The sequence below is a fragment of the Dunckerocampus dactyliophorus genome, chromosome 13, assembly GCF_027744805.1.
Source record: "Dunckerocampus dactyliophorus isolate RoL2022-P2 chromosome 13, RoL_Ddac_1.1, whole genome shotgun sequence".
In the NCBI taxonomy this organism is placed as follows: domain Eukaryota; kingdom Metazoa; phylum Chordata; class Actinopteri; order Syngnathiformes; family Syngnathidae; genus Dunckerocampus; species Dunckerocampus dactyliophorus.
Window position 1 is genome coordinate 15,338,437 of NC_072831.1, and position 27,100 is coordinate 15,365,536.

At 42.0% G+C, this 27,100-nt stretch overlaps 2 protein-coding genes and 1 long non-coding RNA gene across 10 annotated transcripts in view; all 3 read left to right on the forward strand.

The window, feature by feature from the left end:
- Positions 1-1,419, forward strand: part of arhgef10 (Rho guanine nucleotide exchange factor (GEF) 10) — a 54,109-nt gene extending 52,690 nt beyond the window's left edge. For all 7 annotated transcript variants that reach the window (XM_054796733.1, XM_054796734.1, XM_054796735.1 and 4 more), the window contains one exon: positions 136-1,419. In XM_054796733.1, coding sequence (XP_054652708.1) covers positions 136-638 — 503 coding nt within the window. In that variant the 3' untranslated portion in view covers positions 639-1,419. The remainder of the gene's footprint in view (positions 1-135) is intronic.
- Positions 1,420-3,913: 2,494 nt separating this feature from the next.
- LOC129193049 (kelch repeat and BTB domain-containing protein 11) lies at positions 3,914-10,565 on the forward strand. The gene is made up of 2 exons (XM_054797643.1): positions 3,914-4,293; positions 6,557-10,565. Exon 2 carries the CDS (start codon positions 6,647-6,649, stop codon positions 8,486-8,488), a length of 1,842 nt encoding a protein of 613 aa, XP_054653618.1. The 5' UTR covers positions 3,914-4,293; positions 6,557-6,646; the 3' UTR covers positions 8,489-10,565.
- Positions 10,566-11,850: 1,285 nt separating this feature from the next.
- Positions 11,851-27,100, forward strand: part of LOC129192607 (uncharacterized) — a 33,839-nt gene continuing 18,589 nt past the window's right edge. The window contains exons 1-3 of one of the 2 annotated variants that reach the window (XR_008573452.1): positions 11,851-11,990; positions 12,791-12,958; positions 14,058-15,893. This is a non-coding gene — a long non-coding RNA (uncharacterized LOC129192607). Of the gene's footprint in view, positions 11,991-12,790; positions 12,959-14,057; positions 15,894-27,100 lie in introns of those variants that run through there. The other variant, XR_008573453.1, reaches the window with a different exon arrangement.

Consider the following 27,100-nt stretch of genomic DNA (forward strand, 5'->3'; position numbering starts at 1 on the left):
CCACCTCAAGCAAGTTGAAGTTTGCCTCTAACTACTTTCTGTCCAACTCATCCTTAACCAGTGTTGGTGAAGATGTACAGCACCTAAAAGTGTGGCCGGCGAGTCAAAATGAAACATTTATCTGTATCTCTTTAGGTCGGGGAATGGTGTCTTTGCACGCTCACATCGGACCAGTCAAGTTCCTCACCGTGGCCACAGCAGTCTGTAACCATCCCTCAGGCCTCCCATCCCCCACCTCCTCAGCCTCAGCCCAGGCAACTGAGCCAGAGGATGGAGAGTGCGCTCAGCCCCCCTCAGACTCAGTTTCGACCCCGCCTCAGGGGAAAGGCGTCTGGTTGGGAGATGCAGGTTGCACCACAATGGCTCTTCAGGACTCTCTGTCCTCATCTTGCGGCTCTTTAGCTCAATCCCAAGGCTCCTTGGAGCACGGGCCTGAGGACGGAGCCCTTTATGACATGCTCCATGATCCGGCCCACCACTGGAGGGGACGCCGGGCCAGTAAAGTGGATGTCAGCTCGCTGCTGGTGGTGTCTGGAGGTTCGGGCCATCGCAGGGTGAACAAAAAGACCAAACAGTCACGCCATGACGACAACACCTCTACCATCCTCATCTGGCAAATCCCCTTGCTCAACATGTGACACGCCAGCAAGCTTTTTAATCACAAAGACACCTGATCTTACATTTCACTGACCCTTTGGACCAATTACAACAAACTAAAAGTATTTAATTTAACCAGATTTTACTCCACCACAGTATTTCTGGTGATGAAAAGGAACATCATCACTGTTGTGCCAAAACGGGCTCAGAGGAAATCTTTATTTGTGTGAGCAAAGACAGGCTAGCTAATACATCCCATGATCCTCTAGTGTTTTTTTTTAGTTCATACAGACTGCACTAGACCACCGTTTTTCACTTATTTTTCTACCTGATGCGTGTGAAGTAACAATGGGGTTGTTACGTAAAAGGTTTTTTTTAAGATTAGGATCAGGTTTAAGAAAATCTGTCAAGATGTGTTGAGGTGTAAATATGGAGTTGACTGAGGATTATTTCTATGATTTCAGACAAACATTCTTTCTCTGTGTGATATTGAAAATATCATTTCATAGCTGGACAGCTCTGAGCTAGTCCACTGCTCTTTACCTGTGTGTTTGCAAAGAAAAGGGACAAAAAGGGTGAAATAATGTTGACTGAATTACTTCAGAAGGGATGATGAGATCCCTGGCTGGCCGGGGTTCGAACAAACAGACCAGTTGTTATCCACAAGGAACGTTTTTTTTCCAGACCTAATTTGTTTTTAATTCTTACTTAGATATATTTAAAAGCAAGAAAAAAAACGAGTATTTTGTCACCCCACTCTTGTATGTACTATTTGTTGTGTTATGTTTTTAACAAATCTATAAACATTGTTTTATGGAGATACTATTTGTTATGATTTCATTTCTTGTGTAATCTGGGACATATACTTAACATTGTGCAAACCTTTCTGTAGTTGACTGAATAGGGTGCAGTATTGCGTTGTCCTGTTATTGTACTTGTTTTACTTCAGTACTTGTTGGGACTAGCAGTGCCTGAAGGTACGTGAGCTCAGCTTGATCCATCTCTTCCGGGATTTTGCTGCTCATTTCTCCCACTGCTGAGCAAAGAGGGTCAAGCCGTTTTCTCACTTGGAACGCCTACTGTATGTCGACTGTTGTGCAACCATTTTCACTATTCTACCATAAAATGGGAGAAGGGCTTGGAGGTGTTTGCATCATCCATTTCACAGCTGATACTACATTTTACTACACTTTGGTTATGTCTGTATCTTATACAACAGTATATTGGCTATAATATAGTTGATTGTGTTTAATATGGCTGGCTGTTGGCAGCGTTGCTCACACTCCAAGACAGCTCAGCAACTCCAAGGCTCTTTGCTTTCCCACTGACCCTGAGGTTTCCATGGAGACGCTCATTTTGTGTGCATGCATCAGTCCTCAGCCGCTCTTTGTTCTCACAATATCTCGCGTTCAAACGTCCAATTTGAATACCTCAGTCTAATCTCACAGGCCTGATGGTTGTGCCGTGGCTAGCCTCGATTAATACATCAGCAGGCCGGTTGGTACGTCTCCACAGAGGCGCGGTTGTGGACACAATGGGGGAGACAACCAGTTGCTATTTTTTTTACCTTTGCTAAGCAGGTTAGGTTGCAGGATTGCACAAAAACGTAATTGAGAGGTCGAATCGCCAAAGATTTTGGTGTGGAATCTGAATGAAGGTTCTGATCCAGGAATTACCTGCAGTATTCACATTTGGTATTATGGAAATTCATATTTTTGTAGTCGTGTATATAATACATATAACAGTGGTCATTCAGCATAGTCCAGCCCTGCACAGTGCCCTGGCTCGATCCCGCAACCACACATCCCCACTGACTTGAGAGTCAGAGCGTGCCAGCCAGTAGGCTAAAAGCCCAGGCTTTCAAGTTACCCGCTGACCAGCGCGGCGGCCCTTAAGGCGTTGAAGTGAGGTTTACTTAACATATTATCACACCGCTACACTAGCTGCCATCTGTTACTTTCTTTAAAAACACAAATATATAATTTGTGTCACTTTTTATAGTAAAAGTCAATTGTAACTGTAGATGACTGACTGCTAAGGTCTCCAACATGCAATTTCATTTAGGTTCCAAGTCAAGGTTTAATGTTTAATGTACAGTAAATACAAATTCATGGTCAAACTGTTGCCATCATAAAACTTTTATTAACTTTATAAGCAATTTCAAAGTAATATTTTAACACTCATGGCAATACAAGTGATTCATATTGAACCATGAAAAGAACTCTTTCAAGTCTTGAATGGTGAATGATAACGGCTGATGAAGGTGATTTGTATAACCATCTCTTCGTATGATTGGCACAAGTATAAAAGGGGTGTACGTGTACCTCTTGCCCAAAGTCAGCTAGGATAGACTCCAGCACAAGCAGTATGAAAAATGGATGCACGTATACATACAGTATGACAGCGCCAACCATACCAATAGATATGATGATGCTGATCATGTCTGATGTACCAAATATTGGAACTGATGAGTTTCCATGCATTGTTGATGTTAGTGAAGAGTGCTTTTGATACATTTAGTTATAATATAAAATGGGTTTGATTTGAAGAGGAAATGTGAAGATTTTGCTCCCAACCCTGCCGGTGGTGGTACCCTGCAGTGCGTGAAGCAGTGATTCCCAACCACTGTGCCGCAGCACATTAGTGCGTAATGAATGAGAGATCATCAGGGGCCTTGGGAAATTATCTCATTTCACTTATTTGAGTTGAAATTGTATTTACAACAACTATTAAATGTTCTTCCACAACATGGGGGAAGATACATAATTAACCCAGATATTAGAGTTTGGCAATATTAACATTTTTTAGCATTGATCCAATACCAAGTACACTAAATACAGAGCCAGTATTGCTGATGCTAATACTTTTTGGTTGGACATTTTTAACATCATTGACAGATTTGTGATTTTTGCCTTTAAGGTGTTGTGATCATGTTTATAATCACAATATAAAACAGTAAAATATATATATATATATATATATATATATATATATATATATATATATATATATATATATATATATATATACTGTATCAGACAGTTACTTTGGAAGAATTTGTCTAATATTTAATACAACAATGTAAAAATGTAATTTACACAGCTAAATAAGTCATTTTTGTGACATTTTTGTGTGCTGGCAAACATCATGAGATGTTTGGAGTATAAAATGTGCGCGTTGGCTTTATAAAGGCTGGGAGACACTGGTGTGCAGGAATGGTCCATCGTGTCCAACAGATGGAGCCTCCAGTACAGTGGAGGGTTAACACTAAGCGAATGGGCGTGGTTTAAGTCAACAGTCAACTGTAAAAAAAAAAAAAACTTAGATGTCCCCTGATTAGTCATGCTACCAATGTTGGACGCGTCCACCTCGTGAGGACACTCTCGAGCGTTTTTTATTCCACGACCAAGCGAGGAGGCTGGGGAGGGAGTCGCGCGACCCGAGGGACTACTGTTCGATCACCGCCGCTTCAGCCGCGCCTCAGCTGCGGGCTAGCTCCTGGAGAGCCGATGATAAGCTCCAACCTATCATGACAGATGGACGGGTGAACTGAATGAGGAGCGACATGTGAATTAAATAAAGTCATGCCGGGTAAAAGAGCCTGCCTGCTTGGTCAGAATCGCTGCTTTACGTAACGGAGCTTTGTGGAGAGATTGGCAGGGAAGCAGCTGCTTTAATCACAGCCTGTAAACGCAGGTAGGTGACATTTCAGTTCAACTCCACATGGAAATAAACGTCTGTTCTTCTAAGGGCACACTGACACCGCCTCTTACCTTTTACTTATTATTTCATTAGCGTAAAGGGGAAAAAGCTCTTATACACCCTTTCTTCTCATTTATAGAGTAATCTAGCCTTGCGCATGCGCACGGAATGCTTTCAGTTTAATAATGGGCAGGAAGGGTGAGTAATAGTCACTGATTGTAGCAGTTTGCGTCTAAAATAAGATGCATGTTCTTTCTGATAGACAGACCCCTAAAACACAATCACCTTCACGTACAATATGTTTACTGCAGTACTTAGCATGAGGTTCATGAGGTTGTATACCTATGCATCTTACATCCATCCATCTTGTCCTCATTAGGGAAACAGGTGAGCTGGAGACTGACAAAGTTCACATTTGATATAATATTTTCTGGGCATTTTTTACTCAACTGCAGGAACGACAAGACACTTATTTGTAGCATAGCCTTTATCTGTACAAAAGCATTTATGTAAAAATACAAAATCATCTATCCACCTATTTTCTATACCACATACGTCAATCTCAAGGCCCGCGGGCCCAATGTGGTCATTTTATGTGGCCCGCCAAACTGTTTGGAAAATAGCATTAAATGGGGGGGGGGGATGCGTGCGGTAAATTGCCAGGGGAGGCGGGAGGGAGAGTACTTTCAATGTTAGTGCAGTCCTGCCAACATGTACAAATTTATTGTACTCAACATGCAACGTGACTCTGCTTCACAGCTCTCCAGTTTGTTTCATTTTCCAGGTTTCAGTTCAACTTCAGTCTGTACGGTACATATATATTCTGATTAGGGCTGGGCAATATGTAGATATTATTAAAATATGAATATTTCACACTATTAAAAACAAACATATCGTTCATATCAATATGGACTGGATTTGCGCTGTAACCCCGTCAAAGCTACATCTCGCTACAAGTGCCGTCTGGGGCTAGCACCAGGCTTCGGAGTGCCTGCGCCTCACACCTGGGCAAGCAGCGGCTAACACTGGGCCCCAGAGCAGCTACACCTCGCCACAAGCGCCTTCTGCGACTAGCACCGGCTTCGGAGCAATTACACCTCACACCGGGCCTGGCTGTGGCTAGCACCGGGCTTCAGAGGAGCTACGACTCGCAGCGGCTAGCACTGTGCTCCGGAGAAGCTACACCTCTCAGCACGCACCATCTGCAGTAAACACCGGGCTGAGGAGTGGCTACATTTAAGCCACATTTTACTGACCAACAACATTTGAGATGTCGCCGGGAGGTAACCCGAAGAAAACTACAAACCCAGTTCATGTACTGTAAATGATGGCGCTTCGTTCCTGTGGAAAATGGAGACAATGAGCTAATTGCCCTTAGTGCTGTGGAAGACCGGATTTATTAGGCATTAAACCAACAAAAAGCCCCCAAGTATTTTTGAGTTGCTGCTGACATTTAACATTTTTTGGTATTAGCTGAGGATTTGAGCACAGCTAAAGGTTTGTTTAAAAGAAGATTGATGATTATATTGTACTTTTTCTATATTTCAAAAGAGAATGGGCTAACCACTATTTTAGCGGCTATTTTTGACAATTTTTAAAAATTTTAATGAAACAACTTCTTGTCTAAGCATCAAACGTCCACGACATCAGTGGGCGTCCTGAAACCCTCGGTTACAGTAGCTTTGCTCTTTTCACTGCTCATAAGCCCTAAAAGCGGGCCGCTGCCTGACACTCTGCTCCGGCTAGCTTTAGCTTTAGGCTCAATTGCTGTCAGTCAGACAGAGCAAAAGGAGACAGATCTTTGCAGAGATAGATAAGATTGGTGGATAAGAACAGTTTTATATGTCAGGATCAGCCAATCGGCGATACCCAAAATTAAGGAAATCGGCGCCGATCGATCGGCTGTGCATTTTTACTTTTATGAACTGTGGGAGGAAGCCAGAGTAACAACACTCATGGGGAGAGCATGCTAACTCCACAGGGACTTGAGCCTTTGATTTCCTGAACACGCTAACCACAAGCATGCATATTTTCCAATGATTTCATAGTTTCTTTGCACCCAACTAGCTGATGTTTTATCATCTTGACCATATTTGTGTTCATACTTTGCAAACTATTGTCTGCAGTGTTTATACATACAGTATACAGTATATAGGGTTGAAATGATGACACAGAAGTATCATCCCCCCGTGGATTAAAGCAGTCTCTGCATCTTTATGACTAATTTTTCCTCTCCCTTTTGTCCCCATCCATGTAGGCGACATAAGCGAAGGCAGAGGTTTGTCAGTTAAGGCAGTCAGCATGATCAGTGGCGATGCTGTCCTCCATCTAGAGTGACTACATCAGGATGAGCGAGGGCTGTAGGCCAGGTGGAGGGGTCTCAACAGTCAAGGCCGATGTCGTCCTCCATGCTGTCAGCCTTGACAAGGACAGGGATTTATGTCCAGGTTATGTCCAAGGGTTCTTGGGGGACGACCCAGACTTCAATCCCGCTCCAGTATTTGAGAAGGAATACCTGCTGGATGGAAGACTGATGGAAAATAACCATCAAGATTGTCAGAAAGGTAACGGTGCATACATGGCAAGTGCTAATCAGTTTAATCTCTCCAAAGACAAGAAGAATGAGAATGAACCAAACTTTGCAGACAGTCCAATCCACAATGGTGCAAGATCAAAAGTGTCTTGTCTTGATTCTAAACAAGAAACAGATCAATCAGACTTGAAATCCAAGCCCGAGAGCAGCCAGGGTATGGTTAATTTATTGTCTGGTAAAAAAGAGCCGGATTTAGTCATCGAGGTCGGTGGGCAGACTATCAATGCTCACAAGTCGGTCTTGGCAGAGAAAAGCGACTACTTCAAAGCTCGACTGTCGCGAAACATCCTCAAAGTGAAAGGCATGAGCTACAAGACTTTATCGACACTAATAGATTATGTTTACACTTCCCACATGAATGTTTCTAAGGACAACGTTGTAGATGTCATCACAGGGGCCAAAATCCTCCAGATCCCCTGTGCTGTCCAGGCGGCCATGGACCGCGTGACGGAACAAATCACTGCGGAGAACTGCTACGAGATTCTGAGCATTGCCAAAAAGCAGCGACTCAGTGAACTGAAGGAGACAGCCTACGGCTTCATGAGCGACAACTTCCTCCAGATCCTCAAGGACCCCTGTGTGTATGGGCGCCTGACCGGGTCGGAGCGGGATCTGGTCCTGAAGAAAAGAATGGATGGGAGGAAGACTCTGATGGTTGCTGAGATAAACGATGTGTTTGATCGCGTTGGGAGCCGACCGCCGAGCCGCTGTGGCAGCCGTCCTCAGAGCCCCTTATCTGTGGGGTCTTTGGAGGAGAGTCACATGATCTACTCCTTCAGTGAGGCAGCCAATGACTGGAGAGCTTTGACCGCCATGCCTGAGGACATCAACACTAAAGGATGTGGAATCTGCACCATGTATAACTACCTGTTTGTGGCGGGGGGTATAAAGGGTTATGGGGACAAGGGGAAGGTATCCGACAAGGTTTTCTGTTACAACCCCAAAACCAACCGCTGGACTGAGATCCGAGCAATGACCCAAGCTCGTGCCCAACTAAAACTGGTGTCCATGGATGGCTACCTGTACGCCATTGGAGGAGAATGTTTGTTTACCGTGGAAAAATATGACCCTCGTATGGATCGCTGGACCACAGTGGCCCCTTTGCCAAAAGGAGCCTTCGCGGTGGCTCACGAGGCCACCACCTGTAGCGGAGAGCTTTACGTCTCCGGGGGCTCGCTCTTCTACCGCCTCCTCAAGTACGACCCGAAGAGGGACGAGTGGCAGGAGTGCCCGTTCAACAACAGCAGGAAGAAGTCGACAGACATGGTAGCGCTGAAAAGCTTCATCTACCGGTTCGACGTCACCCGCGAGCAGGGGATCAACGTGTTCAAGTACAACACCATAGTGAAAATGTGGCACGATTGCGCGTCACAAAGGCTGGGCAGCTCATTACCGTTTAGGTGTGCAGTCGTGGGCAATTGCATCTACTGTGTGAACAAAAGCCAGACTCTTCAGTTTGTGGTGGAGGAAGAGAACGCCTACTTTGTGGACGAACCGCTGAAGGCGCCTCTCGAAGCCAAAGGCGTTCTTTTTCCTTTTGTGCTCACTTTGCCTGAAAAGCCTGAGAAAGTGATGCCCGGGTGTGGTCCAGAGTAACAATACTAGAAAACGGACTATAGTGGAACCTCCAGAGTCAAACGTAACCTGTTCGGTGATATCGGTTGACTTCCAAGGTTTTCTTATTACAGAAAATCACAAGTAAATTGCTATATTGACTTGAATAGAAGAGTCAAGTCTGAAAAAGATACATCATCTTATATTCAGGGTCTACAGACTTATACCTGGACATGCAAACCTAGCTGCTATCAAAAAACCTGCATAAAAACTACACAGGCAATGTTAAAGTTTTAACATTCTTAATTGTGATATACATATACAGATAATAACCACGTATAATAGAAGTGGTCACTCTGAAGATGCCCAAATGGAGAAGGTGTTTGCTGAGCAATACTATCACCCAGTGGCGTTTGATAGGTATTGCTGTAGTTAAAACAGTGTACATAAGGTTTGGGATCTGCTTGGTAAAACTAATTCGCGTGTGTAACTGATATTTAATTAACTGTATTGCTCGAGAGGCAAGGTCCCGATCTTTCAATAAGTTCCACTGCCAGTTCTGTGGTCATCAACACCCTCTGCCATCCCTGGCCCTCTTGTGAGGTGGCATCACAATGACACCAAAAAAGACAAAAGGCTAAACACTCTTTACAGAGGTAATACAGTTAATCTGATGAGCTATGCGGACATTTTGTCAGGCATAATTGGAACATTTTTGAGGGACTTTTAAGGTTTATTTTTCCATAGCGTTTTGACTTTGGAGGTTCCACTGTACTTCATTCACTCTCCCCAACGTGTCAACAGTCTATGTCTGTGTGTCCATTGCCTGTTTGCAACAGAATGTGTGTATTTGCATGACAGTTTGATGTTGCTACGGAAGCAAGCCTTAAAAAAGGAACTTTTGAGTGTTGACTCAATACTACAATATTAGTATCAGACGATATGACATGATGGAAGTGACAGTAGAGCAACACTTCATGCCTGTGATGTTTGGTGCACTTTTGTGTTAAGATCAGATATTATTTACACCTAATAGACTAGTTTGGCTGTGGTGACAGTTTGTTGCAAAATGTGTCCAAGAATGATGTGATGTGGCTTCTATGCAAATGAAACAGCTGTAGGGCTTCACTATTGATGACTGGAATGTCAATGAATGGATACACAACAGTACTAGCATTTTACACAATCTGAAAGGAAAGGGTCGAAGTGGACGCTATAAAGCACATTTCATTCAAAATGATTGTTGCAATTCAGCAGACCTTTTAAAAAATGTCCATTCAAAATCAGTATTTCAGTGGCGTTTTGGAGACAAAATGAATGAAGATCAGAGATGATAGGCTTCTATTGTTGGAGCTCATTTTGATAGCCATATTTTTAGAATGAATATTTTGCATACTTCATATTTGTGTATGTTCCAGCACTTAGCACATTTGCCAAAGATAATTAATAATCTGTTACATCAGGTTAACATAAAGCGACAAGTGTAATAGTGGCCCATTTTGGGTGTACGGTATTAGTGTCTATTTAGAGTACCATGTTCGCTGCTAACAACCACCTTCAGGGATGTTGAACAAAGAGGAAAAGGAGAGAGCCCTGTTCGTCTGTGATACCTCAATGACATTTACTGAGGTTAAAGGTAAAATTCAATGCCACATTGCTTCAACCACACTCTGTCCATGGCCTTTACTGCCACAATTAATAATAACAATCTCTGTTTCCTATAGCGCTCGTACCATATATTCTACATCCATAACATGTATTATTTAACGTCTATGTACAGTATTTGTTTGCTGCTGCAATAGCACACAGAGTTTTGTATGAAAGAAAAATCTCATAATGTGCTTAAGGGTTTCCGGGCATCTTGGAGAAACTGGATGTGATTTTGGTATTTTTATTGACAGGAATCTGTATATTTGTGATTTTTTTTCTGTATGATTTTGATGGATTTGGATCTGCTGCTGTGATGACAGTTAAGTGCTGTAATGCCAGGTTAAAGCTTCTAGTGTAATGGCTTTTGGAATGGGCTAACTAATTAGCTGTTGGATAATGTTTATTGGTCAAATAAAAGTGTGTGCTTGGAATAAAATATTTGGTGTATGGAAATGTTTGCGTTTTGTGAGTTGTTTTTGGGCTTGATGGCGCCCATGCAAGAAGTAGGACAGAGCTGCCATCTAGTGGGAATTTGCCACAAAATGCCAAATAAATTAAAAATACGTGGTACTATATTTAGTAAACACGACTTGTACGATTTAGTTACTAGTTAGCTGTATAACACGTGCAATACAACTGTAACTTTGTTTTATTGAAATTTAAAATTAATCATACAGTACTCTACATACTATCAATACAATATTATATACACTACTTTATACACTAGCAATTGTATATTATGAATAGGATATTGATGACAATTATTAGAAAGTTGAAAGTTTTTATTTACTGACATGTTTCGCACGTTGGACAGGAAAAAAAGAAATAGCATAGTCACAATGAAATAAAAACATTATAATATACACATACATTCTCCCAGACTAAAGGCATTGTCGCACGGACAAATCAGACAAACCGCCCATGTTATCTGAAAGATGAGTTCTGCATAGTGTGCGGACACAATGGATGACACATAGTTTAGAAGATGTTTCTAAACAAAGCTAAATTATTAGCTCCCTGGTACAGTTTAAAGAAAGAATATTCTGCATGTGTTAAAATAATTTAGAGATCAGCTTATTTTTCAAATAGAGGTCCGAATACTCACCTTGTACAGTATTGTGTTTTTCAAAATAATCAACTATAATTCTGCGTTGTACCGTGGTTGCTGTGTGCCCACTTCCTGTACGACAAACTGCTGTACTCATCTTTGCACACTGGGGGGCAGTGTAAGCATGAAGTAGAAAACGGTACAGCATGTTTTTCTAACGTATACAGACGTTAGACGTGTATTCCATTTTATACATTATACAGTATATTCTTTACGTATGATTATTAATTTTAAAAAATGATTAAAGGAATGTCATTCATGCCTTGTCGGTGTTCGTCAGGGTGTATCTAAAGTAATTTGTAAATCGATGCTAAAAAAATCTTATTTACGTTTATTTAAACAACAAATGATTCAAGGATGTTATACAGATATAGAACGAGTTATTTATAACATTTATGTGTTTGCATTTATAACTAAAATACACACATAATTATTATCTGTAATTTTACATTAAATATCAGGTCATTATTGTAGCTATGGCTAAGTACCTAGTCTGTATCCTGTTGCCATGGAGATCGACTGCGCTTCACTTCCTGACCCTTGACCCCTCAGCCTAATCTTCTAATGGTCAAATAAGCTTCTAATTTTTGTATTTCGGTATTAGCTATTAGTATTCGTAATTTTATTTTAATTTAAAACGAAAACGTTAAGATCAGGTGTGTCTTCATACCTCGTCGCTGACTTCATGTGTTAACCGTGACAGCTAATATAGCAGGTTGTACACTCATATAGCGGCTAGCTAGCCTACAGAGAGGAATGGACACGCGCAAGTCCCGGAAGTGAAAGGTAAGTGTCTGTTTTTGTGAGGAGTACTGTTTTAGTTTGGCATTTGACAGGGTTTTGTGCACTCGATTTTTTGCCTGTAAACATACAACAAACACTTGTAAATGTTGACATACAATAACAGGATGCTTAATTTATTACACTTGCCCCGTTCAGTGTGCTGTACGGCTGGTGCTAAACAAGGTAGCACAAATAACAGAAACATCTTAGTACGATAAGCGACAAAGCGTGCCTTTTATTTTATAGAAACATGACACAAATTTGGAAATGGTTAACTTGGTTTTCAGTAATGGAGAACACAAGTGCACACCTATTTCTGACAATGCAGATCTGTCTTGATAAACTTTCTATAGTTTGTCAGAAGGTATACCATAAACCAGGAGTAGCACAGCAAAAAGTGTCCCCCCAGAGAACATAATTTGATTGGGACCTCACCCATTCCACGAAAAAAGGATTTCTGGCAGATATTATTTTGCTCATTCCAGACTCCCTTTAGTCTCTCACTGTAGGAACTAAAACTCAATTTCTTTTGCCTTTAAACATAACTGAAGTAAGCTCAGCATGTTGAGAAAATTATTTTCTTCATTCTTCTCAAGCTGCTGCACTGTCATTGAAGTCGTCCGGCACACTTTTGAATAAATAAAGGCAGATTTTTTTTTTTATGCATCTCTTGTAATGGACCATTTTAGTTAGTCTTTGTTGCATCCAGTTTTGTGCTTTATGGTAATACATATTGGAGAACACTGGTTATTGTGATGCCTCATTTGAGCAAATGATGCTTTTTCCTTTTGTCTTGCTTTCAGCCGTCTGCAGGAGACGTTGACACGGCGCTGTGATTATGTGGCGTCCGAATTATCTTATTTGTGTCAGTTTCACAATGTGAAATGAGTAGACACCGAGGAAGGTGTCAGCCATGGAATTGATATGCAACAGATGGATGCTTCCACCAACTCGTGGATGTCTTACTGGAGGTGAGCACCTTGCCACATACTACCTGTCTTTGTTCTTGAATATTAATAAAGCATGTCAGTATAATTGGTTTTAGTCATTCAAATGGGGAGGTTGTTAATTTATTTCCCCTTGTTTTCACCTGCAGCTAAATTTAGCAAACAGGCTGTTGTCGTATGTGTTGTGTCTTGTGACTGATATCAACTGATCTAAAACTACAGTATGTGGTGTAAACCGTACTTTCTCATATAGAAATGAGCTTTATTGTGACAGATACCACCATGTGTTGTGGTAGATGTCGTTAAAGCATACACCACCTGCATCATGGACATGACATCTGTAAAACCGAGGTTTGCGATGATCTTTAAAATGTCAATACTGAACAACGTCAACAAAATAGCAATGTGATGACAAATAGTGTACTTGTTGATAGTGGGAGAAAGAAAGCTAGCAAGTAGTTGGACAGGAAGTACTAACAGTGGATTTATTGACCGAAAATGGTCTGTAACATAATATGGGAGAATGTACAGTAAATTATGTTAAATTTTTTCCATTGTTCTTTTCTGTACCTTTTGTTATTTTTAACTTGTGTTTGTTTGTTAATATTTACAATTTTCAACACCCTCCTTTCTTTCTTTTCTGTCCTGTCTCAATCTATATCAGGGGTGTCCAAACTTTTGCCACCAAGGTCCGCATACAGACAAATCAAAGGATGCCGTGGGGCACTTTGATATTTGTATATATATTTTTTATTTTATAAAAAGGCTATAAAAAAGTGATTTAAATGTATGTAATTTATTTCGCCTTGTTTTCACCTATAGCTATATTTAACAAACAGGCTGTTGTCTTACATCTTGTGCCCCCTAAACCTAATAACTGGTTGAGCTTTAGCAGCAACAACTGCAATCAAGCGTTTGCCATAATCTGCCATAATTTGCAATGAGCCTCTTAAAGCACTGTGGAGGAATTTTGGCCCACTCATCTATGCAGAATTGTTGTCATTGAGCCACATTGGAGGGTTTTCCAGCAGAGGGTTTTAAGGTCATGCCACAGCATCTCAATAGGATTCAGGTCAGGACTTTGACTAGGCCACTCCAAAGTCTTCATTTTGTTTTTCTTCAGCCATTCAGAGATGGACTTGCTGCTGTGTTTTGGATCATTGTCCTGCTGCAGAACCCAAGTTGGTTTCAGCTTGAGGTCACCAACAGATGGCTGGACATTCTGCTTCTGGATTTGGGAGACAGCAGAATTCATGGTTCCATTTATCACAGCAGGTCTTCCAGGTCCTGGAGCAGCAAAACAGCCCCAGACCATCACACTACCACCACCATATTTTACTGCTGTGTTCTTTTTTTTGAAATGCGGTGTTACTTTTACGGGACAGGTAATGGGACACACGCCTTCCAAAAAGTTCAACTTATGTCTCGCTAGACCACAGAGACCACAGACCTTTTCCCAAAGGTCCTGGGAACCATCAAGATGTTTTCTGGCAAAATTGGAAAATTGAGACGAGCCTTAATGTTGTTTTTGTTCAGCAGTGGTTTTCCTCTTGGAACTCTGCCATGCAGGCTGTTTTTTGCCCTTTTGTCTTTCTTAAGGTGTAGTTATGAACACTAACCTAAACTGAGATAAGTGAGGCTTGCAGTTCTTTGGATGTTGTTGTGGGGTCTTTTGTGACCTCTTGAATGAGTCGTCGCTGCACTCTTGGGGTCATTTTGTTTGGTCGGCCACTCCTGGGAAGGTTCACCACTGTTCCATGTTGTTGCCATTTGTGGATAATGGCTCTCAATGTGGTTCGCTGCAGTCCCGGAGCTTTAGAAATGGCTTTTCCACACTGATAGAACTCAATTACTTTCTTTCTGGAGGGAGGGAAGAGGGGGGGCAATCACTTTTTCACACAGGGCCATATAGACTTGGATTTTTTTCTCCCTTAGTAATAAAAAGCTTAATTTAAAAACTGCATTTTGTGTTTAGTTGTGTTGTCATTGACTAAAATTTAGATTTGTTTGATGATAGTGTGACAAACATGCAAAAACCATACATTTTCAAATCAGAAACGGGGCAAACACTTTTTTACACCACTGTACCTGTATGTTTTTTTTTTACTATAGTACATATCGATATTTTAAAAAATTAAATAATATTCACCTCGCAAATGCAAAAACCTCCCTCTTGTTAAATGCCTCCCCCTGAATATATGCCTTAAACTCTCTGCAGTTGAGTGCCATGCACGATATGTGATAATATTTTCAACAAATGATATATTGAGTGTATCATAAGCCTTACCATGTTTTTTGTGCCCTTTGATGCCTCTCTTTGTTCCGTAGCATAAGATGTAAAAGAATATGACTTTCTGTTTTAATTTCCAGTTGATTAACTGTTTTGAGTACAAAAACGGCAAACATGCAAGCCTTTGGAGAGACACAGTGAAAATGTAAAAGGCTGGGAATCAGAATCATAGGAGAAAAGCATGGCCTGGGGAGAAGCATCATGTAATGTGCTTTTGCATATCCACCCCGCACTTTCTCATTTGTGCCATTTAGATATACACAGAATTATTTACACCTTCAAGGCAAGTCGACTGAACTGCACATCAGTCAATTAGTAAATCAGAAATTTTCTGTGATTCCATTTTAGCGTGCAGTCCTTGGCTCCCTCTGGTCCCACCTTTTTAGTCTTCCATCCTGACAGTGACAAATTACTCCTCTGCTTGGCGAGATTGAAAATTAAAAGCATTTAAAGTTGCTCATGCATTTATGCTAATGAGGAATTCAGATATGATTTGCATGCGAAAGAGGCTAGTCTCAGAACTCATCATTGCCCCCGCCACCTCCACCTTCTCATTTCTTTAGGCTCTGTTTTTCTTTTCTGTTTTTAAAGCACATGTAATGTGTAATTGGATTATGACATACTGTATGACATATGTTTTATTACATACAAGAAAATTGCAATATTGCCTTGTCGAGGGTTTTTGTAGTTGTGTTTATGGTGAAAGCCATCATTGGTGCAGTCACTCAGCCAAAGTGGGTCATTGTGTCTGGCTTGTTCACATCACATAAAAGGAGCAAACACTATGGACGCTATGACATTGCACGGTAACTATTTTCAGCTAGGGGCTTCTATACGACACGTTCTCCGAACCTGCAGAGATCTTTACAAGGATCTTCTATTCTATGTATGAATTTAAGTTGGTAGTAGTAGTAGTAGTAGTAGTAGTAGTAGTAGTAGTAGTAGTAGTAATTACATCCTGGATATTGAAAATTAAAAGGACACAAAAACCTGACATGAATGTCATGGTTTTATTGAGTGGCTCCAATATTAACTGTAATTGCATTCTGTAAAATGATTTGCAGTGGAAGCCATTGATGTGCTGTTTGCAAAACACGCATACAATTTCAGCTACAGTGATGACAAAGCACAAGTGTTTTTGAAAATCCAATAACAATCGTTACCCTTTATGTCCGCCACTATCACACGTGTTAATTGGTGTGGGAATACCTTTTTGTTTTGTTTCTAATACACACAAGCTGCAAGGGTATAGTTATGGAGCCAAATTACTCCACGTGAATAAAACGTTGAGATAATTATCTATTGACATCTAAAAATCATATGTTGTCCAATTCTCTCGGAGATCAATAAAGTATCTATCTATCTGTTATCACCGACATGAGTTTTGTGAGTGCATGGTTTTATTTGCCACTATTTTTTTTTAATTTGTCATCTTTTTACATGTTTTTTATGATGTGGCAGTGATTGAACACTGCAAAAAATAAGCAGGCTTCGAGTGCGCTTCAACTTTAAGTTTTGACTCCATTGTCAGGTTTTTAGTCAACAGGTTTGGAAAATGTGTCACATCATTAGACGCACACAAATAGGCCTGTCACGATAATCAATTAATCAATTAACTGCACAATAAATAAAAACAAACTCAATTTCGCCGGCCTCGATAAATTGACATGTGCATGCATGTTTGTTTTCCTCTCTCTCCTCTCTCTTTACCGCACAGGCTGGATGGCATGGGCGAATGCCTTTTCCAAGTCCACAAAGCACATGTAGACCGGTTGGGCAAACTCCCAAGTACCCTTGCAAGGGTGTAGAGCTGGTCCAGAGTTCTGCGACCAGGACATAAACCACATTGCACCTCCTGTAGCCAAGGTTCGACTAACGGTCGTACCCTTCTCTCGGGCACCCTGGAATAGACTTTCCCAGGGAGGCTGAGGAGTGTGATCCCCCTATAGCTGGAACACACCCTCCGGTCACCCTTCTTGAAAAGGGGGAACACCACCCCGGTCTGCCTATCCAGAGGTACTGTTCCCGACTTCGACTCAATGTTGAAGAGACGTGCCAGCCAAGACAGTCCCTCAACATCCAGAGCCTTGATGACTTCAGGGCGAAACTCGTCCACCCACGGAGTACCCCCGGAGTCACCAGTTGGGGTGCTCTCCAGCACTCCTCTGATGGACTCCAAGAAGGCTGGGTACTCTGAACTGCCATTCGGTGCATACGCACAAACGACAGTCAAGACACTTTCCCCAACCCGAAGGCGTAGGGAAATGACCCTCTCATTCACCGGGGATGACTCCAACACAGAGGCACCGAGCCAGGGGGCTATTAATAAGCCCACACCGCCTCTCCCCTGCAGCAACTCCATAGTAGAATGAGGTCCAGCCCCTCTCGAGGAGTTTGGTTCCAGAACCCAAACTGTGGGTCGATTTGAGTCTGTCAATGTCTGGTTGGAATGTCTCAACCTCTCGCACAAGTTCGGGCTCCTTCTCCACCAGAGAAGTGACATTCTATGTCCCAAGAACCAGGCGCCCACCCTTGACCGCCACCCAAAACATTGCACCGGACCCTTATGCTTGCCCCCGCAGGTGGTGGGTTTACGGGGGGGGAGATCCCGTGTGGCTTCTTTGCCACGGGTACCCACGGATAAAGGCCCGACCACCAGGCGCTCGCCTGCGAACCCCTTCCCCAGACCTGGCTCCAGGGTGAGGCCCCGGTATCCCACGTCTGGGCGAGGTCGGGTCCCTCCTGGTGTGTTTATTCACAAGGTCTTCTGAATCACTCCTGGTCTGGCCTGTCACCTAGGACCTATTTGCCTTGGGAGACCCTTCCAGGGGCATATAGGCTGCACATTATTTACAGGTAAAAATATAAATACAAATATACTGCTCAAAAAATTAAAGGAACACTTCGAAAACACATCAGATCTAAACTGGGGGAAAAATGATCTGAAATATCTTTTCTGATAATAAGTGGGTGATGTATTAGTAACAAAATGATGCCACATAATTTGATAGAAATGAAAATGATCACCCTATACAGGGGGGAAATCAAAGACACCCCAAAAAAGAAAGTGAAAAAATTATGCAGCACACTGGTCCATTTTGCTAAAATGTCATTGTAGCAACTCAAAATGATTCTCAGTAGTTTGTGTGGCCCCCACGTGCTTGTACGCATGCCTGACAACGTCGGGGCATGCTCCTAATGAGACTACGGATGGTGTCCTGGGGGATCTCCTCCCAGATCTGGACCAGGGCATCAATGAGCTCCTGGACAGTCTGAGGAGCTACCTGGCGAAGCCGGATGGACCTAAACATAATGTCCCAGAGGTGTTCTATTGGGTTTAGGTCAGGTGAACGTGGGGGCCAGTCAATGGTATCAATTCCTTCATCCACCAGGTACTACCTGCATACACTAGCCACATGAGGTCGGGCATTGTCGTGGACCAGGAGGAACCCAGGTCCCATTGTACCAGCGTAGGTTCTGACAATGGGTCCAAGGATTTTATCTCGATACCTAATAGCAGTCAGGGTGCCGTTATCTAACCTGTAGAGGTCTGTGCGTCCTTCCAGGGATATGCCTCCCCAGACCATCACTGACCCACCACCAAACCGGTCATGCTGAATGATGTTGCAGGCAGCATAACGTTCTCCACGGCATCTCCAGACCCTTTCACGTCTGTCGCATGTGCTCAGGTTGAACTTGCTCTCATCAGGGAAGAGCACAGGGCACCAGTGGTGTAGTTGCCAATTCTGGTGGTCTATGGCAAATGTCAGTCGAGCTCTACGGTGCTGGGCAGTGAGCACAGGGTCCACTACAAGACGTCGGGTCCTCAGGCCACCTTCATGGAGCCTGTTTCTGATTGTTTGGTCAGAAACATTCACACCAGTGGCCTGCTGGAGGTCATTTTGTAGGGCTCTGGCAGTGCTCATCCTGTTCCGCCTTGCACAAAGGAGCAGATATCAATCCTGCTGAGGGTTGAAGGACCTTCTACGGCCCTGTCCAGCTCCCCTGGAGTAACTACCTGTCTCCTGGAATCTCCTCCATGCGTCCAGGTACCGCAGTGATGCCCTGGTCCAGATCTGGGAGGAGATCCCCCCCCGGACACCATCCGTAGTCTCATTAGGAGCATGCGTACAAGCACGTGGGGGCCACACAAACTACTGAGAATGATTTTGAGTTGCTACAATGACATTTTAGCAAAATGGGCCAGTCTGCTGCATCATTTTTTCACTTTCATTTTTGGGGTGTCTTTGATTTCCGCCCTCTATAGGGTGATCATTTTCATTTCTATCAAATTATGTGGCATCATTTTGTTACTAATACATCACCCACTTATTATCAGGAAAGATATTCAAGATAATTTTTCCCCCAGTTTAGATCTGATGTTTTTTCAAAGTGTTCCTTTTAATTTTTTTGAGCAGTATATGTGCAAAATTGTAAAAATTAAGGTGCAAAATGCAAAACATTTTAACATAAAGATTGCACATTGCAGGCTTCGGGTTTGTGCACGCTTGTAGCGAGGGGAAGATGATCCATCTCATCACCGTTTTCTGACAGAAAGCTAAAAACATATTAAACCAGAACACAGTGGCACAATAAATGTGACTTCTTACACTGCAGCTTTACAATGAAACTAGTTTGTTGCCGTACTCACAAATGAGAAAGGAAGGATGGAGATCGCTTGCTATTGTCTAATGAATGAGAGGCTTTCGACAATAACAAGCTAGCATGCAAATGTTAACAGCAGGCTAGTATTTACACCCAAAACTGTGCTGTGAACATTAAATAAAAAAAAACTTACAGGAGTCAAAGCAGGTCTCAGTTGTGCCTGGCTCTTCTTTTGTGACGGCCTCATGGATTTTGGTGGGGTTATTTGCCAGCATTCACCAGCAACCTGACATGCCGGTCTATGTGGCCCAAAACTTTGTTGAACTCCTCAGAATAAAGCATGACTCTCCTCCGACCACTGCAACTCCTGCCTAGGTCATTCTTTTGGTCTCTGTAGTCCTCCTTTAATTTCTTAGCTTTATTTGTTTGAAAGACGAAACAAACACACAGCAGCCATCTGACCTCTTGATGCATTCCAGTATTGGATGGGTTCTTCGCAGTTTCAAATTTCTTCTGTACTTCTTCGGATGTCCAAATGGACAAGAGACAGCGGACTTCCTCTGGTGACCTTGTTTTCGGAGTGTTTTCCATTGTTAGAGTTGCAATGCAAGGTAATAAAGATGAAAATAATTCACAGGCTTTTTTTTTCGGTAACCCCGCCCACCTCATTATGCAAATTGTTCGCTCACTTGGCCCAGCAAGCTTTTGGAGCCTGAGTTGCACCGAAAAAGCCAGCTTCAGGTCGAACCAATTCTGGAACCCTGACAACGGAAAAGCAAAGCTATGAGAACCAGTTTCGAACCAGTCACAGTGGAAAAGGGGTAACTGTGATAGGCATTTCTAATATGATGGTTACCTTATTTGACTATACAAGAGGGCCTTCATAGTCATTATTCAGTGGTGACAGTCCTCCAAATCTGATATTAAAATATTTGCTGAGATAAAAAAAAAAAAACGTCTCTGTGGACATGTGCGGAACACTTTGGAGCCTGAGGATTAAACCTGTGCGGATTTGTTCCCTCAGTAAGCCCATTCATTTGCTGCCCTGAAAATATCAAAGCCCACGCTTCTTTAAAATTGTTTGTTGCAGTTGCTAAATGATCGTTACCTTGGAAACAAGATGCATTAATGAAGCTGGAAAATGAAATGGGACTTTTAATTTGTTTCAGTTTTCATAGTTGAGGTGAAATGGATTAGCTTTGATTGAGGTGTGCGATGAGGAAGGAAAGCGCTGACATGACACTTGTGTTTGTCATTGTGTCATTTCAAGGAGGATGCTGCAGCAATTATGGATACGGGGTACACAGCAATTAAAGGCGATGGGATTCATTAATAATTTTCGCATTAATTTTTCAGTGGACGCTGAAAGGATTGCCACCTCACACCGGCTTTCCAATTATGCTGCTTAATTAGAAATGTCAATATTAAGAGATGATTAAATGTGGGAATACATTAAGGCTGTCAGAAATATTTAAAAAGTTATGAGCATCACTCATTCTGTGTTTTTTCTTTTCATGTTTTATAAGTTTTAGGAAAGTAAAGGTGCTATCCCTCCTTTGCTCCAAATTACACTTTTTTCAGAAAAAGACGTAAGAACACCACCACTGGCTAGCATTTGTTACCACTAGTGGTTTCGGAGAACAGATTGTACAAAAAACAATTATGATTTAGACCAGTGTTCTCAACTGGTCGGTCGGGACCCAAATGTGGGTCGCGGGGCTATGACTGGTCCAAAAAAAAAAAAAAAAAAAAAAAGTAATAACCCGATGTCCTCGCTTGCCACACCGCCACAGTGTGCGTGTCATTTTTATGGGCAACTTTGTCAAGCTTGAGTGGGTCCGTCCGACACACAGCTGCAGATATCTGAACACGCCATAAAGAGAGGACAGCGTCTCACCACTGCAGCTCACGTTGTGTCGTAAATAGTCCCTTTAAATAGGATACTGTATATTTGAGAAGTTTGACTTGAAAAAAATTCTGCAATTTGGTTCGCCACTTGCCATTGAGCGGTGATGGCGGGTCCTGCAGTCAAACTATTTGAGAACCACTTATTTCGACTGACTGAGATTTGTCAATTTTTGCCACTCACTCACAGCTTGTGCGCACGCAGATTCCCATCTTGTGCGCACACATACACTTACACGTACACACAGTTTCAGAGAAGCTATCGACAATTAATGAGCAGGACGGAATATATAACACTGGAACTAGGGCTGCAACTAAAGATTTTTTTTTTTTTTAGGCAATTTAATCTGAAGCTTGTTTCGATCAATCAAGTAATAGGTTAGGCTTCAGACGGACCGAATCAACATAAACCAAACACAAACAGTTAGTGGTTTGGTCAGCAACATACAGTATCATACAAGAAGCAAAAATGTTCATCACTGTTTTCCAAAGTCAAAGCTGATGTGTGTGTGAATATCTTGTTTTGCCTAAAACACGAAGATAATCGGTCTGCTTTCATGGATAACAAGGGGAAATTTGAGAAGCTGAAATCAGGGGATTTTTACATTTTTCAAATAAAAGCGATTAATTAGATACCAAACTAGTCGATTAATTGGATAATTGATTAATCACTGATTCAGCGATTTATTGTTGCAGTTCTAGTTCGAACAGTAGTGGCCCCATTGTAGTACCTAACCGTGACAGACAGCACCTTTTAAAGATGACTTGTGTGTCAAACTCAGGGGGAGATAGTCAGTCACATGATCGTGCACCCCCATTGACCACGATATTAGGTACAACTGCGTCTATTGAGCCCCAATAACAGAGCTGGGTCAAACAGCCCACTCAGTTTTAATTGACACTGTCAGAGAGGTATTCATTTGCAATAGCACAGAACTACACTGCATGATTCTAAGAGGTGTTTTAAATATTTGTAATCATTCATTTTCGAGTAGTTATGCTTTTTAGGGTCACAGGTGAGCTGGAATCTAGTGTGTCACCTTTGGTGGTACCCATGAAGAGAAAGACTAATGAAAAGTTTTGTTCCTTGCGGTCCATGGGAAGTGGGTCAGGGGAAATTTTAATGAACACCTTGTACAGCTGTTACTGTTGATTATTTTGATAATTGGTTATTTAGTTTCTAGTGCTATGTTTTTGTTTTGTTATGTTTTACAAATGCGCTCCCATAAATTAATTAAAAACGTAATTTTGGTCCGTAACCCCAAGACTTGCTTGACAATTAGTTAGAGTGCATGGTGGCGGAAGAATACACTATATGCTGAGTATATCTGTATCGCCCGACTGTTGTGACCATCGTTAAGAATAAATATCGTATTGTCATGTCTCCCCGGTCGTTGTAAGAATGATCAGTCTCTTTATTGCAAAAACAAAACAGGCTACTGTCAGTCGATCCACGCCAGACCAATAATTCTGTCCTCCTCCTATGAAAGCGACAGTAATAATAAAGTAGTGTGGTGGATTTTTGTTCTCTTTCATTTAAATCTTGCATTTAATGTTTTTTGTGTTTGTGTGTGTTTTTTTAGAGCATGTTAATGAATGTGCATGCGTAAGCTTTTTCCCCTTTTATGCTCAACAAATCAAGAAAATTCTGTAAAGGGTTTATGTTATATTTGTGGTGCAAGCCATCGTCGCCGCAGTCACTCAGCCAAAGTGGGTCATTATGTTTGGCTTCTTCACGGTCGTGTGACTAGAATCTTTTTCGCACCCATTTTGTTATCATCCACTCTGTTTAAATAACGTGGAGCTGATTTTTGACCTTCCTTGCGACTGTTGACATCTCTTTTCTCCCGTCTTTTGCGTCTACCTCACTTCCCCCTCTAAACTCTAAACCATTGTGAACCAAAGCCGATCCCAGTCCAATGCAAAACGTAAGTGTGTGTATCTCGTTTAACCTGCGGCCACAGATTAGCCGTGAGAGCTAGAGGATCGCCGCTGCTCTCAGACAAATGAGAGAAGCCTCAGTGGCCATGGCCAAAGTGACAGGCCAAATGGAAGCAATTCTTCCCGAGGCAGGGGAGAGCAGCTGTGACCAAGGCCTGCTATGCCACTCCAGGCAGGGGACCCTGCGCAAGACTGTAACTCTTTACATTGGCTACTGAGCTTTAACCCAAGAGACTCTTGGCATTTGAATGCAGTGTGTCATTAACCCCGAGGAAACCCATCAGTCACCTATGGCCGTGTACCGTTTACAGGGTGGATTTGTGCTCCGGATGTTTAACTTATTACGTCACAATTTGTGACTCGTTATTGTACCCCAGACAGCCCAGTCTTATTCTTAGCCCTTTGGGTGTTGGAATACGGTAATGAATAGGGATGGAATACTATCCTGTTGAGATGGACTGCCATTGATGCAAGCAAAGTGGATGGTTGGAAATAGAACAAAGCTAATATGTTAAAAGGTGGCATAATAACCAGTAGCCAGGAGACAAGAAATTCTACAAGGACAACAGGCCATTATCACAGAAAGTGAAAATGGAAGAAGAGATGGGTTGATCTTGATCCCAGGCAGTTATACCAACTTCTTGAGGACATTTCTGAGGCCAGTGTTCAGTGATATTGGACAAGCTTTGTTTCCATTAATCATAAAAGTGCTACATATGGTCAGAGTTCTTCTTGGTTCAAGTGGGACTAAGGGGTCCACCCCATCCTCTAATTAAAAAAAAATTCTGACTCTGTCTCAATTCTTTGTCCAGACAATGTGTGCGAGGGAAATCGGGGATTTGTTCTCAACATTTCTGTCAATTTTTTTCTTTTGTAATGTTACATTTATACAAGAACAACCTTGTCTTTTTTTGTAAGGCTGTCAATTAATTAGAATGACTCATTTGATTAAAAAAAATGAATGCATACACACCAATTACACAATTCCACTCATTGGCGCGGGTTGGTGCTTCAGCGCTATGTGGTGGCTGAACCAACTCGATCAAGATGGAGATATAAAAGATATAAAAGATATAGCAATGAATCGACAAAGTAACTTGCACACTGTGCAGGAAAGTGTTTTTGCTTCTTTTGTTGCTTTCTCTCTGTCATGTTTCTCTATATTATATTTGGTTAAGGGTTACCCCAGGATGCAAGGACATGGCAGCAGGTACGATCAATAAAATCTTTTAATTAATGTTACATCCCATGCGGCAAAATATAAAGTACAAAATAACAAGAGCCACACGGTGGTTAGCATGTTGGCCACACAGTCAGGAGATCTAGAAGATCAGGGTTTGTACACTATCTCTGTTTGGGCAGCTATGTGTGGAGTTTGCATGTTCTACCCGTGCATATGTGCGTGCGTACGTGCGTGGGTTTTCTCCAAGTACTCCGGTATCCTCCCACATTCCAAAAATATGCATGTTGGGTTAACTGGAGACTCTAAATTGTCCATAGGTATGAATGTGAGTGTGAATGGATATTTGTCTATATAAAAGACCTGCGATTGGCTGCCTCTTGCCTGAAGTTAGCTGGGTTAGGCTCCAGCATACCTCCGTGACCCGAGTGAGAATAAAGCGGCATTGAAATGAATGAATGAATAGCAAAAGAGATGAGGTAGTAAGTACAAACTAACAAAGGCTAACAGTACACGGGGGAAGAACTCAATAAAGCGCCTTGGAGTAACGTATAAAAGGTGAAACTTACAGAGAAACAAAAGGACAACTAGGACAGGATTGCTGGAGGCGATTGAAGAGACACAGGAAGGTGAACTCACAAAAAGACTTGACTACCTAAGCAGTACAATGCATGCGATACCAGGTTGTCATGGAGTAGCAGTAGCATCTAGCAATAACTATAGCGTAATAGACTTCTACAAGGAAACTCAAACAAACCACAGCAAGTTGGAAAAATGACGAGGAATGTCAGAATGAGCAGACGCTCCCATTTTAAAAGCACTAATTACAAATGAAACACAGCTGCGCCCTGCAGCTCAATCTGCCCAAGGTAAAGTGGAAGCATAAATGATCCCAATTTAGCTTTTCAATCACTTCTTTACAATTCTGCCTGTCCTTTCTAGTTTTTGTGACTATGTTAGATAGATACTAAGGGGCTTTATTTATTTTGCTTTATTTTTATACACACAAATATTGTGTTCATAGCCAAACAAACTGATGTTCTATACATGGCACTGTTGTGTGTCGTGAAAAATAATGCACGGTAGATGAATGCATGGGGAGGGATGTCATCTAAGCAAAATGTCCTCTGGCATCCATGCTCTCGTTGCACAATGTTTGAGTTAATTAGATAGTTTTTCTGATTGGGGGGCTTCAGAATCCAGCAATCACAAATCATGGTTTTCATATGTCTGTATCAGTCCCCTGCTGGCTGCTAACTGTTTGAGGGTGAAATTGTCAACGAACTAATCAGTCATGCCACTTGATTGTGAAGTAGGAAAAGATGTCATTAAACACTGGTGAAAAACCTCCAAAAACTCTTACGCTGAAGAGAGATTAATGCTATTGCTTATGTGCTAAAAGTTGATGCGGAAAGTTGTTTTCTCATGGAAAGTAGGGCAGGAAATCCAAAATATACGTAAATGCTTGGAAGTAAGGTTGATAGGTTTATTGAGGCCAAAGGGAAATTGCTCGATCTTTAAACTCCTTTTGACCTTAGTAAATGTGGAAAAACATAGCTTTAAAATATCTGGATAAACAGGGAAGAAACAGTTGCGTTTTACCTCGGAGGTTGCTTGTCATTTCTCTAAGACCTACTACTGGACAGATTAAGGTCAAGTCGACCACTTTGCCCTCTACTTCTCCCTTCTAAATAGAGGATGAAGAACATGATGACAGGTAGGGCTTGTGAGAGAGAGTAAAGGCAGAATAAAGGATTTGGGTTTTTCCGCCACCGTTGTTGTGATGCTGGCGTTTCGGTTGGTTGGTGGAGTTTAGTCTGAGGGTCGATGTTTTGTTTCTCTCGTGTGTTTTCTCTCGTCAAGTGTTTGCCCAGAGTTTGGTACAGCTAGCACGCGAGATGTCTCAGGCAGTGAGGAGGTCCAACAGGATCGATGCCAAGTTTGTTTACAGCACGTCACGTGTAGGAGAAAAAGAACACTTGATTTGCTCAGCCTACCGTCAAAGTTTGGATAATCTCACCTCACTGGAGTGTTTTTTTTTTAAATGATTGGTTATTGGAGCTATTTTTTCATGTTATTGGATTTATCGGTATGACGTCATAATTCCTCATATCAGGCCGAGATATATCATGCAAGTCTACTTTTATGGCTGTTGGGCAGGCAGACACCTCATTGCCTTTAGCCGGGGAACCCACCATACGCAACATGACAACATTGTTCTTGTGATATCACAACCATGACATGT